The sequence below is a fragment of the Euleptes europaea genome, chromosome 1 (genome assembly GCF_029931775.1).
Source record: "Euleptes europaea isolate rEulEur1 chromosome 1, rEulEur1.hap1, whole genome shotgun sequence".
Lineage (NCBI taxonomy): Eukaryota > Metazoa > Chordata > Lepidosauria > Squamata > Sphaerodactylidae > Euleptes > Euleptes europaea.
This window is the reverse complement of record NC_079312.1, coordinates 174,238,256-174,255,131: the sequence shown is the minus strand read 5'-3', so window position 1 is coordinate 174,255,131 and position 16,876 is coordinate 174,238,256. Positions and strand designations below refer to the sequence as shown.

Genomic DNA, 16,876 nt, shown 5'->3' with positions numbered 1-16,876 from the left:
TCCCAAAGTGGGCAGTACCACCTCCTCGTGGGATGGTGGGATTACCGAGGGGGGTACTAAGAGGCAAGGGGGCAGCAGGGGGGCGCTAGAGATGGGCCCCTTCAACTGTGTTGTTGGATAGGGTAGGGGGTGCTGGGGTTGAGTTTGTGGAACCAAGGGGGCGGTGGCCAGAAAGGTTTGGGAACCATTGCTTTAACTGGAGATGCCGGGGATTGAACCTGGCACCTTCTGCATGCCAAGCAGATGCTCTACATCGGAGCTACGGCCCTGTCCCCAAGGACCGCGTTCGCTAAGAGACCTCCCCATCTCTTCCCCAAGCGGCCAAAGGAAATACATACGGCTGGTCGTGGCGCTCCTTCAGCTTAGCCGGCTGCATGAAGAACGAGTACAGCATGGAGACGCCCTGAGACAGCATCGTGATCTCCAACTTGTGCTCTTTCTGTGCACGGAGAAAAGGCGGCGTTGTGCGTGTGCCGTTAACACCGTCCCCGCTTCCCCGATCAATCGCCCATCCAACCTCCTGGGCAGATCTTCCCAGCCCTTACCTTGAAGTAGGCCAGGAACTCACGCAGCGTCATCTCCTGCCCGTCGGGCTGGATGCCCTGCACTTCGAAGCGGTCCCACAAAGTCCATTCAGTGTTATAATACTGTGGGGAGGAGAAGGAGATGCTGGTGACATGTTTGGCAGCCACCAGGCTCCACATGAACGCATGAAGCTGCCATCTACTGAATCAGACCCTTGGTCTATCAAAGTCAGTATTGTCTACTCAGACCGGCAGCCCACTCTCCAGCGTCTCAGGCAGGGGTCTTTCACATCACCTACTTGCCTGGTTCCTTTAACTGGAGATGCCAGGGACTGAACCTGGGACCTGCATGCCAAGCAGATGCTCTACCACTGAGCCACGGCCCCTCCCCAAATTATATGCACCTTGCCTTCCATGGTCATGACTTAGGGTTGCCAACCTTCCAAGGTGGGGCCTGGAGATCTCTTGGAATTACAATGGATCTCCAGGCGACAACAGACCACCTCTCCTGGAGGAAATGGCCGCCCAGAAGGGTGGACTCTGAAGCACTACATCCCTGCTGAGGTCCCTCCCCTCCGTAAAGTCTGCCCTCCCCAGGCTCCATCCTCTGAGTCTGCAGGAATTTCCCAACCCGGAGCTAGGGATCCAGTTTCTTCAGTGGAGTCCCAACTCACAGCCCAGTGACAGGGCCCCCCTCTAGAATTACTACTTCTGCACACAGAGAGAAAAACAGATCAAACAAGTGGGAGGGCCCGATCCAGGTGCCCACACCCCCTTCTCAACCCTTCCTCTAAGACTCTAATGCACGGCGGTTGAATTCAACTGTTACCAGGGCCGGATATGACATAAATGTCACTTGGTCAGGCCTGGCCTCGCCAGCACAGATTGGGACTGGAGGGGGGGTGGCTGCCTTGGCGGGCTGGGTAAGAGCTCTCAAGGGGCCAAATCCGGCCCGTGGGCCTTATGTTTGTCACCCTTGGCCTAACGTACAAGACGAGGTTAGGATAGGATTGTTTCCCTGCCCACTAGATGGAACAGAGAAAGGGTTGGATCCGGTGCAGTATTTCTGTGGAAGCAAGGACTTCCACCAGAGAGCACAACCTCCTCTCTTGCAGCAGCATGATGTCCCCCCTGCTCCAAATCTTGTTCCTGGGAGTGGATTTGGGGGGAGTCGTTTCAGGCTGCTTGGGGAGGGGGGAGTCGCAAAAGTCATGCTCTGTGGGCAGAAGTCCTCAATTCTGCGAACCGCTGCGTTGGATCCAACCCAAGTACCGCAGCCATTTGTACGAGAGAAATGAAAACTAAGCCAAAAACTGAAAAGGACCAGGTACAAAAAAAAAAAAAACCTAGAAAGCTCCTGTACTTTAGGAAGTAGCCAAGCGCCCGATTGTTTCTCAGAGGAGTGGGAAATTCCCCCGGGGAGCGAGAGGCAGCTGCTGTCATTCATTTCCCCCTCCCACCCTGGTTACTGCCAGGTAGTGGGTGCTGTCACATCTACCGCAGCAGAAAAAGAAACCTTCCCAAGCCTTCATTAATACAAGCATCATTGCTCCAGCAGTGATCTGCAACGATGTAGGCTCCCTTTAGAAGAAGAGCTGGTTTTTATATGCTGACTTTCTCTACCACTTAAGGCAGAACCAAATCGGCTTGCAATCACCTTAGCTTCCCCTCCCCACAACAGACACCCTGTGAGGTAGGTGGGGCTGAGAGAGCTCTTAAAAGGACTGTGACTAGCCCAAGATCACACAGCTGGCATGTGTAGGAGCGGGGAAGCCAACCTGGTTCACCAGATTAGCCTCCGTCGCTCATGTGGAGGAGTGGGGAATCAAACCCGGTTCTCCAGATCTGAGTCCACCGCTCCCAACCACCGCTCTTAACCGCTACGCCACGCTGGCTCTCCTGTCCCGTGATCCTAAAACAAGCAGGAAGCGCGCCTGGGAAGCCGCCGCACTCACCTTGTTCTTGGGGCAAGAGACGGGATCCGAGAAAGCAAAGAAGGGCAAAGCCAAGTTGAGGAAGCCGTTCTTGTAGGACTCAAGCTGCCGGTGGCCCTGTATCACCTTGTAGAGTTCCAGGCACACCAAGCCTACTACCGCCGCTGTTGTCGTGGCGATCGCTGGTATAATCTTCCCAGCAATCAGCTTGCTCTGAAGAGGCAAAAGCACATCGGCCCTCAGCCTAGGTGGAAAACCTTCCCTGCGAGTACTCCCAGTCCCGAAGCCACTACCTGCATATGGTAAGTTCTTAACTGTTCCTAAATACAGAATATTAGTCTCCTGGGCGAGATTAAATGCTATGCCATTAGGGGAACTAACAGGTAGACGTCAAGGGATCCCCCCTTCTCGTGTCGATTCTGTGATCGTAACACAGGAGACCTAGACCCCATTGGGCATATTTTCATCGATTTTAACAAACATAGTTTGGCCAGTGAGAAATGGATCCATAGATATATTCAAAAATGGAGCCCTGATACCAAGCGAGAGCTTGTAGTTAAGCTACTAGCAGATACTGATCCAAAAGTGTCCTTGGCGGTTGCAAAATTCTTGTCTTAGTTATTTGAAATGTGAACACGGAAATTAATGTTATATGACTTTAGATATTTTGCTGTTTTATATGTATTTTATCCTCCTTTTTGCTTGTGACCTGTTGGTCTTTGAGCAGTAAATAAATGGAATGGAATTCGCTGCATGTACCTCCTTCCCGCCACTCATGATCTTTCTCCCCCTCGAAGCGCCCAAGGCAAACCCACCTTATGCCGGTCAGCAGGAGGAATATCGTAGTTCTCTGCTCGCAGGTTGGACGCGGCCACAATGAAATCCATGTGGAAGTTCGTGTCATCGTCCTGAAATGTAATGTGAGTCAAACGACAACCGTGCCTGGTGCTATTGCCACTACACCCGAATTCCCCCCCACGGGGAACCGCTTCTGGAGCACAGACACCTCCGGAGCAGCACAATGAAAGCTACAAAGGGGCCTGGAAGAGGTTTGTCAAGGGAGACAAAATAGGAACTCGGCTGCCTGTTTAGAGGTCAGGCTGAGCTTCCAAAGAACAGCTGGGGAGCTGGGTAGATTAACCGGATCCTTACAGCTACGGTTTCAACTCTAAACACCGGCCTCCCTGACCTCTCACCATCCCGCGGCTGCTTCTGCCCTCTTGCTGATACCACCGTTGGGGCTTATCCACCTGCTCGCCTGGTTGCAGCCAGATATTTGGATTTTTTACACTACTGGACATTTTTGTCCTTGTTTTTTTAAATTGCACCGGGCTGTTTTAACTGTAGTTTTAACGTTTTTTTATCTTTTTTATTAATTCTGGGTTTGTGAGCCGCCCTGAACCTGGCCTCCGGTTGGGGGAGGGCAGGGTAGAAACGAAATGAAACAAATAAAATAAAATTACCTTTTCAAAATCGACAGGGAACATCCGGAACTCGTGCAGTTGCTGGGGACTTGGGAGTGAAGATTTCAGTTCCTCCAACCGGCTGTCATCTGGGGAGGGAGAGCAGATGAACCTCAGAAAGGACACATAAACCTACGCCACATTCCCCCAGGCAGCCCATGGGACCCACTGTCTGACCCACTGCGCAGAGGCTGTAGACCTCTATTTATTTGATTTTATTTGTACCCCGCCCTTTCCTGGCAAAGCTCAGGGCGGCTAGCAAATTATAAATACAGACATAGATAAATTTAATATAATACACAATTAAAACCATAAAACCTAATCTAAACTAATAAATACAAGACCTACCGAGTATATCGAGGGTGCCTTAAAATGTGCTCTATTACCTTACTGACTAAAGGAAGGAATAGGAGGGGACTAGCAGGGGCTGTGGCTCAGTGGTAGAGCATCTGCTTGATATGCCAGAAGGTCCCAGGTTCAATCCCCGGCATCTCCAGTTAAAAGGAACTAGGCAGGTAGGTGATGTGAAAGACCCCTGCCTGAGATCCTGGAGAGTCACTGCCAGTCTGAGTAGACAATACTGACTTTGATGGACCTCTGATTCAGTATAAGGCAGCTTCATGTATTCCCACATGGTGGCAGGCCCAGATGATAACGGGCAATCACCAGCCAGCCGCGATCTCACTACTCCGATGGGATGGACACAGAGGGAAACAAAAGGGGAAATGAAAAAAAAAGGGAAGGGAGGGGGAAAGGGGTGGAAGGGGAAAGGGAGGAGGGAAAAAGAGGAGGAAAGGAAGGGGGAAAGTGAGAAAAATACTTGTGTATGCAGCTAATTCTGATGCCTTGATTTTCCAAAGAGCCTGGAGATATAAAGGCATCACCCCCTCCTGCCATACGAAAAGGGGGGGAGGGGAAAATAAAGGGGGATAGGAGGAAGAACAGAAGGCAGAAAATGCAAAGGGAGAAAAAGTACTAGTGTATGCAGCTAATTCCGGTACCACCATTTGCAAAGGGCTTGGAGAGAGCTCCTTTAAACAGGCAATAATTCCAGCAGGAATCCGCCTCAGCCTTAAACCTAAGCCACAAGGAGACCACCACCCCCCGCGGAGATAACAGCGTCTCCCCCTGCTGCCCTAGGAAGGCAGGGCTCTCCAGCTGCTGCGGCTCTCGTTCCCGTTCCAGCAGGTCTCACCAACGGAAGCGTTTGCATTCTGCAGCTCTTGGTCGGAGATGTGGATGCGGACGCCCGACTTGGGAGTGAATTCCGGGACCCGGACCTGGCGCAGGAGCTCCGTGACGGCCGCCCTGTCCCTGGTGCCCGCGATGCCGTAGGTCTGTGCAAACAAATTTGCAGCGGCCAACACGTAATCCATGTGCAAGGGCTGTGGGAGGGGAGAGAGACATGGGCGATGAGGAAGGCAGGCGGTTTCCTCTGGGAACACATCCCGTCTGAAAGGATGCTCCCCTCCCCCTCTCGACTGGACAAAGATCTGCCCCTCAACCGCTCTTCTCTCCATGGTTTGGAATCCCCCAGCTTAAGAGGAGACGTAGAAGGGATGCGGACAGCTCTCTCCTCCCACCTGCCCACACCTAGCCCCACCTGCACACCTCTCCTCTTCAGGTTTAACACCACTGAGTTTCCCCAACAGGGTGCTACAAATGTCAAGGAACCTTGGCCTGATTCAAGAGCCAGTTTAGTTCAATGATCCTAACAGTTCACAAGCAAGTAGCCTAACCTACAGTTTGGAGGGCAGCCCCCCTTCCCATAAAAACTAGTCCTGGTATAATGTTTTCCCCAATCCTCAATATGGCACTAGAACTTGAACATGAAATAGAGGACATTCATCAGTCCTCTCCCCACAATTAATCATCTTGGCCATTTAGCAAATGTCCATGATAATCAGCTCCTTCTCAGATAAGTAGTCATAGAATCATAGAGTTGGAAAGGGCCATAAAGGCCATAACCCCCTGCTTAAATGCTTGTCCAGCCACTGCTTAAAGACTGCCAGTGAGGGGGAGCTCACCACCTCCCTAGGTAGCTGATTCCACTGTCAAACTCTTACTGTAAAAAAAAATTTCCCCTAATATCTAGCTGGTACCTTGCCGCCCACAATTCAAACCCATTATTGCAAGTCCTATCCTCTGCTGCCAACAGGAACAGCTCCCTGCCCTCCTCTAAGCGACAGCCCTTCAAATACTTAAAAAGAACAATCATTTCCCAACTTCCTCTTCTCCAGACTAAACATTCCCAAGTCCCTTAACCTTTCCTCATAGGGCTTGGTCTCCAGGACCCTGTCCCCCCTCAACCTCCTCTTCTCCAGACTAAGTCATGATCAATAATGTTTTGTAATGGTTTCTATTACACTTTGCCCAGCTTTAAGAGCCTTCCCTACCGTTTCCCCCTTGCATACATGCAGTAGGCTGAGCACCTTCTTCCAAACTAAAGCCCCAAGGTTCTGAGAGTGCTTATCTGGTTAAAACATTTTACCCTTCAGATACAATTTTTGCCCACATTTTCTGGGCCGCCGAAGCAAACTACGACACTCAGTAGGAAACGAGCAAGCCAGCCTCCGAGAGAAGAAAAATCGGCTTTCTCTGCTTTCCACCCGAGGTTTTGAAGACTCCCTGCAAGTCAAGCTACCCTCCCTTCTGGTCAACTCGCATGGATCCTACACGCTTGCCTTATGACATATAACTGCTATATCTGCAGGGAGGGATGGGCAAGACTGAATGCGGCAACAGCACAGTTAGAAAGCTGTTTGCCCACAACACTAGGAAGGGGGGCGGCGGCCAAGAATCAGCCCCTCCCACTGCTTCCTCACAATCGCAACATTAGGTCAGCCGTTGCCAGCCCTCCCGCCCATCTTGTTTTCTTTTGCCCCACCACGAAACCCTTACGTTGCTGTTATCGAAGGTGAGCGAGTGAGGGCATCGCTTGGGACCTGACCAGAAGAGGGTTCCCGAGTTGGTTTTCTGAAAGAGAGCAGCAAAAGAGGCATTGGTGAGGACTGCAACGAGAACAGGACTGCGGCCTACGCTGCTGCCTGTCGCTGCAAGGATGCTCCAATGTAGGTACTTTCTACACCATTGAACGCGTCTCGTTGAAAGGCTTATGCCAGGGGTGTCGAACCCATTTGCTATGAGGGCCAGATATGACATAAATGTCACTTGGTTGGGCCGGAGGGGGTGGCTGCCTCAGCTGGATGGCGGGCTGGGTAACAGCTCTCGAGGGGTTGGATGCGGCCCGTGGGCCTTATGTTTGACACCCCTGGCATATGCTGTTTCAGGTTCGTTTCTGCTCTGTTTTAGACTATGCGTTGTGCTTCTTCACACAATGCACAGCTAAATTGTGGAACTCCTTGCCCCAGGATGTGGTGATGGCTGCCAACTTGGAAGGCTTTAAGAGGAGAGTGGACACGTTCATGGAGGAGAGGGCTGTTCATGGCTACTAGTAAAAATGGATACTGGTCATGATGCATACCTATTCTCTCCAGGATCAGAGGAGCATGCCCTTTATACTAGGTGCTGTGGAACACAGGCAGGATAATGCTGCTGCAGTCATCTTGTTTGTGGGCTTCCTAGAGGCACCTGGTTGGCCACTGTGTGAACAGACTGCTGGACTTAATGGGCCAGGAAAGGTGCCAGTCTGATTCAGCAGGGCTTTTCTTACGTTTTTAGATTTCGGTTTGTTTTCCCAATTCTGTAGTCCAAACCCTGTTGTACTGTTCATTGAATGTCCCCCTCCTTCTTCTGACTGTGCTCAACTTACACTAGAGGTCCCCAATCTTTGACCCTGTGGGCACCTCTGGAATTCTGACACAGCGCAGGAGGTGCAGCCCCAAAATGACTGCCACAAGAGGCAGAGCCAGCCCTAAAACGGTTGCTGCGGCTTACCCTCAGTCACACAATGAAGATCCCTTGTGCTGTGGTGGCAGCTGCTGACAAAGCAATTTTAAAAAATCTGCAGAGCCAAGCAGATCTCCAGTGGCCGATCAGAGGCCTTCCTGGGCAAAAAAACCCACCTAGCCCTGCCCACTTTCTAAAAACACATGGTAAAGGCAGTCCCCTGTGCAAGCACTGGGTCATTCCTGACCTATGGGGTGACGTCACATCCCAACGTTTACTAGGCAGACTATGTTTATGGGGCGGTTCGCCAGTGCCTTCCCCAGTTGTCTTCCCTTTACCCCTAGCAAGATGGGTAATCTTTTTACCGACCTGGGAAGGATGGAAGGCTGCGTCGACCTCGAGCTGGCTACCTGAAACCGACTTCCGTCGGGATCGAACTCAGATTGTGAGCAGAGCTTAGACTGCAGTATTGCAGCTTACCACTCTGCACCACAGGGCCAGGAAAGGTGCCAGCGGGCTCCATGTGGGTACCAAGGTGAGGACCACTAAAGTACACTACGCAATCCACTTAGAGTCTCAGGGAGAAAGGCAGTCTATAAATAACCTCAATAAATAAAAACTGATAAAAGGAGGGGCTGGGACTATAGTCATGGTGGAGGCCCTGAAATCCTCACTAACTCACCTGGTTTGGGGGGAAATTGTGCAGCAGCTGACGGATATTGTTGCAATATTGGGTGTGCCAGTGATTGCACGCCCAGGTGACACAGTCAGCCCACGTCTTGGGCCGATCAGTCACCAAGCTCTTGTAGACGGCTTCTAACACCTCCAGAGGCTGGGTGCCAGGCAGCTTCTGGGTCCGCTCCATGAACTTGGCGTCTCTGGAAGAAGACGGGAGCTTTGAGTCAGCAATCTTCCCGTTCATTTGACCTTCTGGATGATCTTGGAACTGGCAGAAACGGCGAAGTCCTGCCCTAGCTGTTTGCTCCCCCAGCAGCCTGTGCTTTATGAGTGCTCTTTCAGGCTGGCGTGAGACATCATTATACCGGTGCCAAATCCATTTAATCTTCTACTGATGTGCAGAACACGGCTTTGGCTTCTATCATAAGAGTTGGAAGTGACCACCAGGGACATCTAGTCCAACCCCCTGAACAATGCAGGAAATTCACAACTACCTCCCCCCCGCCACACCCCCAGTGACCCCTACTCCATGCCCAGAAGATGGACAAGATGCCCTCCCTCTCATGATCTGCATAAGGTCATAGAATCAGCATTGCTCACAGACGGCCATCCAGCCTCTGCTTAAAAACCTCCAGGGAAGGAGAACTCACCACCTCCTGAAGGAAGCCTGTTCCACTGAAGAACCGCTCTAACTGCTAGAAAGTTCTTTCTACTATTTAGACCCTTTGGATTTAAATTCAACCCGTTGGTTCTGGTCCCACCTTCTGGGGCAACAGAAAACAGCTCACACCCTCCTCTATATGACAGCCCTTCAAGTACTTGAAGATGGTTATCATATCCCCTCTCAGCCTTCTCCTCTTCAGGCTGAACATACCCAGCTCCTTCAACCTTTCCTCACAGGACCTTCTCCTCCAGACCCCTCACCACCTTTGTTGCTCTCCTCTGGACGTGTTCCAGCTTGTCTACATCCTTCTTAAATTGAGGTACCCAAAACTGAGCACAATACTTTATGTGAGGTCTAACCAGAGCAGAGTAAAGCGGAGTATCATGGAGTTCAACCGGGACCCCGGCCAGCAGTGCCCCGGGACCAAATCCACAGCAGAAGGTTTTACTCACGTGATGTACTGGTTGACGTTTTCCGCAGGCTGCTTGAAAAGACCTTCAAATTCATCACGGGCCCACTGGTTTAAAATAAAAAAGATTAAAAATACATTTAAAAAGGACAAGTTTCAGTTATCAACAAAGATGGCAGACAGACCAGAGTTTTTATATTACACACCAGCAGCTTGGCCAATGCATTGCGTTCGTTTATTTAAGTATGGCTATCTCTCCGAGAAGGGGATTAAGGCAGCTAAAAACAGACTCAAAAGAAATGAGTACCCAGCTTGCTGGGCGTAAAGGGAAGACGACTGGGGAAGGCACTGGCAAACCACCCTGTAAACGAAGTCTGCCTAGGAAACGTTGGGATGTGACATCACCCCATGGGTCAGGAATGACCTGGTGCTTGCACAGGGGACCTTTACCTTACCTATCCCACTTTTCTCCAAGAAGGGGTTTAAGGCAGCTAAAAACAGACTCAAAAGAAAGATATAGGATTGGCACCTGAAAAGGTAGATCACAATGGGTAGCTGTGTTAAGTCTGCCACTAGCAGCAGAAAAGAGCAGTCCGGTAGCACCTTAAAGACTAACAAAATTTCTGACATGGGATGAGCTTTTGTGAGCCATCGCTCACTTCTTCAGAAAGCTCGTACCCTGCCAGAAATTTTGTTAGTCCTTAAGGTGGTACTGGACTCCTACTCTTACCGACTACCTGAAAAAGCAGAGAAGGATCAGGCCTGTTGTTTATTAGGCGGGAAGCCGTAATTAGAGATGGGCGAGATCCCCCCCTCAAAAAAACACCCATCCTTCTCTTGCTGTCAACAGGAAAGTTCCTTCATCCAGGAATCCAGCAGACGCCCACCAGCCCTTACCCCGTGTGACCTTGAAACTGGAGCAGCGACCCAACACTGACCTGCAGGGTGTGCTCAATGGCGTTGGGAAAATTCTTCAGGGTGCAGATGGGGATGGATTTTTCGGGCGGGTCCTGGCTGGAGCTGTAGGATTCTGTTAGGAAGGGGATCACCACCTGGATGTTCCCTTTGGTCCCCAATGTCCCCGACTCCAGCAGGGGCTTGCGGTAGTAGACGCAGCGACGGTCCATGTACATCCCTGGTGCGAGGGATAGGAAAAGAGGAGTCACACAAAAGACTAGCTGAAGTTTGTCGGGCAGGGCAGGAAACAAATGTTTTCCATCGGGATCAGGTTCTGGGCATATCCTGCTCCTGAGTTCTCAACTCTTCCCCTCTAAAAAATAATCTCACAGAAAATATTACCATTATTAGGATAAGCAGACAGTTGCCAGGTCCTCTCTCTCCACCAGTGGGGGTGTTTTGGGGGGCAGGGTTGTGTGGCCACACGCGAGGTGCTTGCATCACCACCAGGTTTACTCCCGGAAGCATCGCATCACGACAGGGCGCTTTACCACTCAAACCTGTTTTGGGGGGTTCGAGTGGTAAAGCAGCCCGTAGCAATGCAGCGCTGCCAGGAGTAAACCCAGCAGTGCCTGAAGCACGTCACTGAAGACGAGAAGACAGAGGTGATATGATAACCATCTCCAAGTATTTGAAGGGCTGTCATATAGAGCATGGTGCCGAGTTGTTTTCTATTGCCCAGAAGGTCGGACCAGAACCAACGGGTTAAAATTAAATCAAAAGAGTTTCTGTCTAGACATTAGGAAAAAATTTCTAACAGTTAGAATGGTTAGTCAGTGGAACAGGCTTCCTCGGGAGGTGGTGAGCTCTCCTTCCCTGGAGGTTTTGAAGCAGAGGCTAGATGGCCATCTGTCAGCGATGCTGGTTCTATGACCTTAGGTGGATCTTGAGAGGGAGGGCATCTTGGCCATCTTCTGGGCATGGAGTAGGGGGTCACTGGGGGTGCGTGGGGGGGAGATAGTGGTGAATTTCCTGCATTGTTCAGGGAGTTGGACTAGATGATCCTGGTGGTCCCTTCCAACTCTATGATTCTATGAGCAGCCTGCTGGATTGGCAGGCAACTGCCCGCTGGTTCCAGCAACCTGGCTACCCTAATTCTTAAGATGCTCTTTTTAAACCTTAGAGATCATGGAATCCATCTCTGATAACGAGCAGGGTTACAGGAGGCCAGACAGCAAGGGATTTTTCCTTTCCTTGGGATTGCCTCACTCATCAGTCATGTCCCCCAGCGAGCTCATCTGCTTCTGGCAACACGAGCAATCTGCTGTGTGCCAAATTAAAAGCAGAACTGAAAGTGAAGCTAGATTATACAGGGCTGGGCTCGCAGCGGCCGCCCAAACAAAAGTCCTGGGGGCCCAGAACAGAAAAACCAGCTACTGGCCGGTACGCACGAGCATCCACGTTGTCCAACGCGTTCGCCACTCCGTCAAGGTTCTCAAAGAAGTCGTCGTCGTAAACACGCTCGGTGTCAGGGCCCACACGGTCTTGGTGGCTCACGATGTGGATGTTGGGGTTCATTTCCTTCACGGCAGCAGCCGCTGTATCGGATTTCATTTTCTGGGCAGATGGGGAAACAGGAGTCACTCTCAATAGGGGGCAAAAAAAAGAGCCAGAAGAAGAAAAAGACTCTGTTTTTAAATGCTGACTTTCTCTACCACTTAAGGAAGAAGCCAGCATGGTGTAGTGGTTAAGAGTGGTGGCTTGGAGCGGTGGACTCTGATCTGGTGAACCGGGTTTGATTCCCCACTCCCCCACACGAGCGGAGGATGCCAATCTGGTGAACCGGGTTTCACCAGATTTCCCCACTCCTAGACATGATGCCAGCTGTGTGAACTTGATTCGCATGTAACCTTTAGAATATCACAATTTGCTATTGCAACCAGGAAGATTAGAGCTCTTGAAGTTATTAAGAAAAATTCTGCACAGGAATCCAAATAATGTTTTAACAGAGATTGCATATGTAACTGATTTTACCAGGGAATTGCATACCGTTGTAATTTTATCTTTTTTTGATATCATTTTAAGTTTATGTAAGGAAGTTTTGTAATGGCCTATGGCTAAACAAATAAACAAATACTACTAGAACCACATGAAGCCAGCTGGGTGACCTTGGGCTAGTCACAGCTCTCTTAGAGCTCTCTCAGCTCCACCTAATTCATAGGGTGTCTGATGTGGGGAGGGGAAGGGAAGGTGATTGTAAGCCAGTTTGATTCTTCCTTAAGTGGTAGAGAAAGTCAACATATAAAAACCAACTCTTCTTCTTCCAATCACCTTCCCCTCTCCACAACAGACACCCTGTGAGGTAGGTGAGGCTGATAGTGTGTGACTGGCCCCAGGTCACCCAGCTGGCTTTGTGTGGAGAAGCAGGGAAACAAACCCAGTTCACCAGATTAGCCTCCGCCGCTCATGTGGAGGAGCGGGGAATCAAACCCGGTTCTCCAGATCAGAGTCCACCGTTCCAAACCACTACGCCATGCTGGCTCTCCAAATCAAAAGACTACATGTGCGCATACAAATCTCAAACCCTGGCCCCAAATAAAAGAGAAAAACCAGCAGCCTTGTCCTGCCACTATGGCTCCATCACTTGCATATATCTAGAGCTCTCTTTCCTGTTGCCAACTCAACAGCACTGTTACGTTTAGGCACGGGTATTTTTTTTTTAAAGCAGCAGCGAACAGAACTAACCGTCACATCCCAAGGCCGGAACAGAAACTGCCTGTTAAGGTTGGATTTCTCAATGGTGTCCATGTCAGTCACAACTACTTCCCCGCCTTCACTGCAGCCCAGACCAATCATGGCGAAGTTCTTCAGCAGCTCACAGCCAATGGCACCGGCACCAACCTAAACAGCACGAGAGGCAAGAGTGTTAGCAGGATGCTGGGCTGGAGATACCAGGAAACAGAAGAGACCATTGCGAGGACTTACAGAAGAGACCGCTGCGAGGACTTACCAGGAAGTACTTCTGCTGGCCCAGCTTAGCCTGCAAGTCGCTGCCAAAGACAGCAATCTGCCCGTCGTATCGACATTGTTTCTATCAAAACAGAACACAGGCATCTTTTACCCAAGAACTCCATTCTCCCAGGCCTGTTTCTATTCCTAAATTAAAGCCCAGAACCTCTGTAAGCCTCCTAGCTTCCATAAACCCTGAGCAGCAACCAACGCTCCTTTTCCCAACCACTGTCTCAAACTCTACCCCGATTACTTACAGGGCTGCAGTTCTCCTCCGTCAGTAGGCCATCTTTGTTTTCCTCTGGCAGGCACTCCAGGGCATCGAAATACAGCCACTGAGTGATGGGCATGAATTTGCCTGAGCAGGCCTGAAGCAGAAGCGAAAAGGAAGGGGGGAAAAAGTCACAACACGTGTGCAGGTGCCCCATAATTCAGCTTGATCTACACCAGGCCAATCTCCTGTTAAAACAGCTGGGGTGGGATATGCATGCTAAGCCCACTCGGGCCAGCCCTTAACCCCTTCCCCACCACTTCCGCCAGCTGCCAAATCCAGGGCTCCTGGTTGAAGGGACAAACAGTTCCAGTACGAAAAGAGCGCCTGTATGCAAATAAGCATTTAAGGCGAAACTTGCTTATAACTTCCAGTTAAAGTGGCCTTTAAATAATAAACTCCGGATAGAGTAATGGCTTTCTCTTTACCAGACAGGAGACAGATTAAACGACAGTCATGAGAACGAAATGGAAAGTGTGAAATCAGTGGAGCACACATGAAACTGCCTTATACTGAATCAGACCCTTGGTTCATCAAAGTCAGTATTGTCTACTCAGACTGGCAGCAGCTCTCCAGGGTCTCAGGCAGGGATCTTTCACATCACCTACTTGCCTAGTCCCTTTTAACTGGAGATGCCGGGGATTGAACCTGGGACCTTCTGCATGCCAAGCAGATGCTCTACCACTGAGCCACGGCCCCTCCCCTGCCTGCTAAGAGCAGATCTAATAAAAGAACATAGATCACAGCCAATTAAAAAATGGGTAAGTGTTTCTGTCTTGGCCTTTCCACATGGGCAGGCTTCTCTGTTTGACTGTGTTGGTAATATCTGTAAACATTTCTGTGCTTTTTAGGAAGCCTTATTTTAGAGCCTGTGTTTTTAAATACAGTTGTACTCTGTGAAGGGACGGAAGGCCCCGAGCGACGGAAGGCCTTGAAGCAGAACCCAGGGGACTACCCCGAACCCAGGGGACTGCCCCGAGCCCCACAGCCATGGGGCTTTCTAACGGTATTTCCTGGGAGTCTGGGGTCACCTTCATGACTTCCTGCGCCGCCAGTCCCCCAATGAAGGCGTTGACGGGAGCCAGATCCCCAGTTGCCTGGAAGGCCAGTTCCTTGATGACGTCCTCGTTCAGCTGCTCTTGCTTAAGAGGGGGCGCCGCCTGCTCGTTCAGCTCCTTGGTCAATGCCAGCACCTCGGCAGCGTCTGCCTAAGGAGGAAGGGAGGGAAATCAGACGTTCCATTCCATTTCATTTCTATATACCGCCCTTTCCAGACCAAAGTCGGGCTCACAACCAAAAACACAACCAAAAATAGTGGTTAAGAGTGGTGGTTTGGAGCAGTGGACTCTGGTCTGGAGAACCGGGTTTGATTCCCCACCCCGCCACATGAGCGGCGGAGGCTGATCTGGTGAACTGGATTTGTTTCCCCACTCCTACACCTGAAGCCAGCTGGGTGACCTTGGGCTTGTCACAGCTCTTAGGGCTCTCTCAGCTCCCAGGCCACTGGGTATCACTGTTCTAGTGTCTCTCCTCATGACTAGCAAAACAGAATCTTGAAAACAAGCTTTAAAAATTAAGAATTGTGCAAAAACAATAGCATACTGGGATATGCTCAATTTGTTTAGTTATACAGGTTGCAGAGTTTTGCTCTGCTTAGTTATACAGGTTGCAGAACTTTGCTCTGCTTAGTTATACAGGTTGCAGAATTTTGCTCTGCTGGGACCAGAATTTGGATTGCATGGACGCAGAACTTTGAAACATCTGTAGCATATGCCTGCTCTTGCTTTCCCTTCCCATATGTGACTAGGGCCAGTTGTTAACATCTGTCTGTTTTCCCCACAGCAAATGAAAGGCAACTGTTGAAAAATGGAAGTATTATTCAAAATAAAGCAAAGCAGGAAGACGGGCATAATTTACATAGAAGATAGCAGCATTATTTCCAGAACGAATTTGGCTTGTTATAGAACCCGGGATTCTGGGGCTAGTATAAATAGCCCTGGCTTCAGGTAACCTCAAGAACAAAACAAATAAATCAGCATACCAATAAAATCTTTCCCAATAAAAGCTATAGGACAGTGCTTCAACTCTTCAGAACAAAAGCCTAACAGCCAGGTAGGCTGAGCTGCCAACCTCCAGGTGGTTATAAAAAAATATAGAGCACGAAGGCTCAAATTAAACACCAGAAAAATCGTTCTAAATTTACTGATGGTCAAGAATAAATTAAACGGGAAAAGGAAATTAACAAAGAAGGCATTAACTTCATGTCTTAGCACACAATACCCTTAGCTGACAAATCGTCTAAACAAAAAGGCAGACTAACCGTCTAAACAGACATTAGTTGGAAAAAGTTGAAAAAATGAGCCGGAAAATAAGTTTCTGGTACCATAAAGAACCACCAGCATCCACGCTGGTTCTAGAAACGAAATAGAGCATACGTGCAAATCAGAAAACACGACACAGCCGGTATATACAGGACTATAGAAGCCAAAGTTTTGAGTACAAGTATAAAGGTGAATTAAACAAGGAAAGCGGAGTAGACCAATCAAAGGGTGGACCCAACAAGGACGCAAGGTTGATCCAGTTGCGTTTCAGAAGAGCCTTCTTCAGCTTGTGGTAGATCTCCTGCTATTACAACTGATCTCCAGCCGATAGAGATCAGTTCCCCTGGAGAAAATGGCCACTTTGGCCATTGGACTCTATAGCATTGAAGTCCCCTCCCCTCCCCAAACCCCACCCTCCTCAGGCCCGGCCCCAAAAACCTCCCGCCGGTGGCGAAGAAGGACCTGGCAACCCTACAGGTAGGTGTAGCCGGCAGGCATTTTAAAGTAACCTGGGAACAGCAGACTTGGCAAGCATTGCCTACCTGGTTGCGGGGCTTGGGGTAATGGCCACGCTTCTTGTGGAACTCGTGTAAAGCCTGGAATCCCAGGTGCAGCTGGGCTGGCCGATCAAACTTGCCGAAGTCGGTGAGTATGAATTCCGGTTCTTGCAGGGAACAGCGCAGAGATTTCTGGAAAAAGAGGAAAATGGGATCATGAGCCCCTCACTTTCTTCAATCTCTCAATCTATGCAGAGCATAGTTAAATTGTGGAACTCCCTGCCCCAGGATGGGGCGATGGCTGCCAACTTGGAAGGCTTTAAGAGGGGAGTGGAAATGTTCATGGAAGAGAGAGGTATT

General features: G+C 50.0%; 1 protein-coding gene across 2 annotated transcripts in view; it reads right to left on the bottom strand.

Moving 5' to 3' along the window:
- Positions 1-16,876, bottom strand: part of UBA1 (ubiquitin like modifier activating enzyme 1) — a 63,368-nt gene that overhangs the window by 775 nt on the left and 45,717 nt on the right. For both annotated transcript variants that reach the window (XM_056856359.1, XM_056856350.1), the window contains exons 10-25: positions 16,562-16,708; positions 14,730-14,906; positions 13,685-13,795; positions 13,429-13,509; positions 13,164-13,319; positions 11,870-12,035; positions 10,460-10,656; positions 9,565-9,629; positions 8,453-8,648; positions 6,823-6,897; positions 5,117-5,306; positions 3,922-4,010; positions 3,274-3,366; positions 2,480-2,671; positions 546-647; positions 339-439 (exon numbers count right to left, since the gene is read on the bottom strand). In XM_056856359.1, the coding sequence (XP_056712337.1) occupies positions 339-439; positions 546-647; positions 2,480-2,671; positions 3,274-3,366; positions 3,922-4,010; positions 5,117-5,306; positions 6,823-6,897; positions 8,453-8,648; positions 9,565-9,629; positions 10,460-10,656; positions 11,870-12,035; positions 13,164-13,319; positions 13,429-13,509; positions 13,685-13,795; positions 14,730-14,906; positions 16,562-16,708 (2,138 nt within the window). The remainder of the gene's footprint in view (positions 1-338; positions 440-545; positions 648-2,479; positions 2,672-3,273; positions 3,367-3,921; positions 4,011-5,116; positions 5,307-6,822; positions 6,898-8,452; positions 8,649-9,564; positions 9,630-10,459; positions 10,657-11,869; positions 12,036-13,163; positions 13,320-13,428; positions 13,510-13,684; positions 13,796-14,729; positions 14,907-16,561; positions 16,709-16,876) is intronic.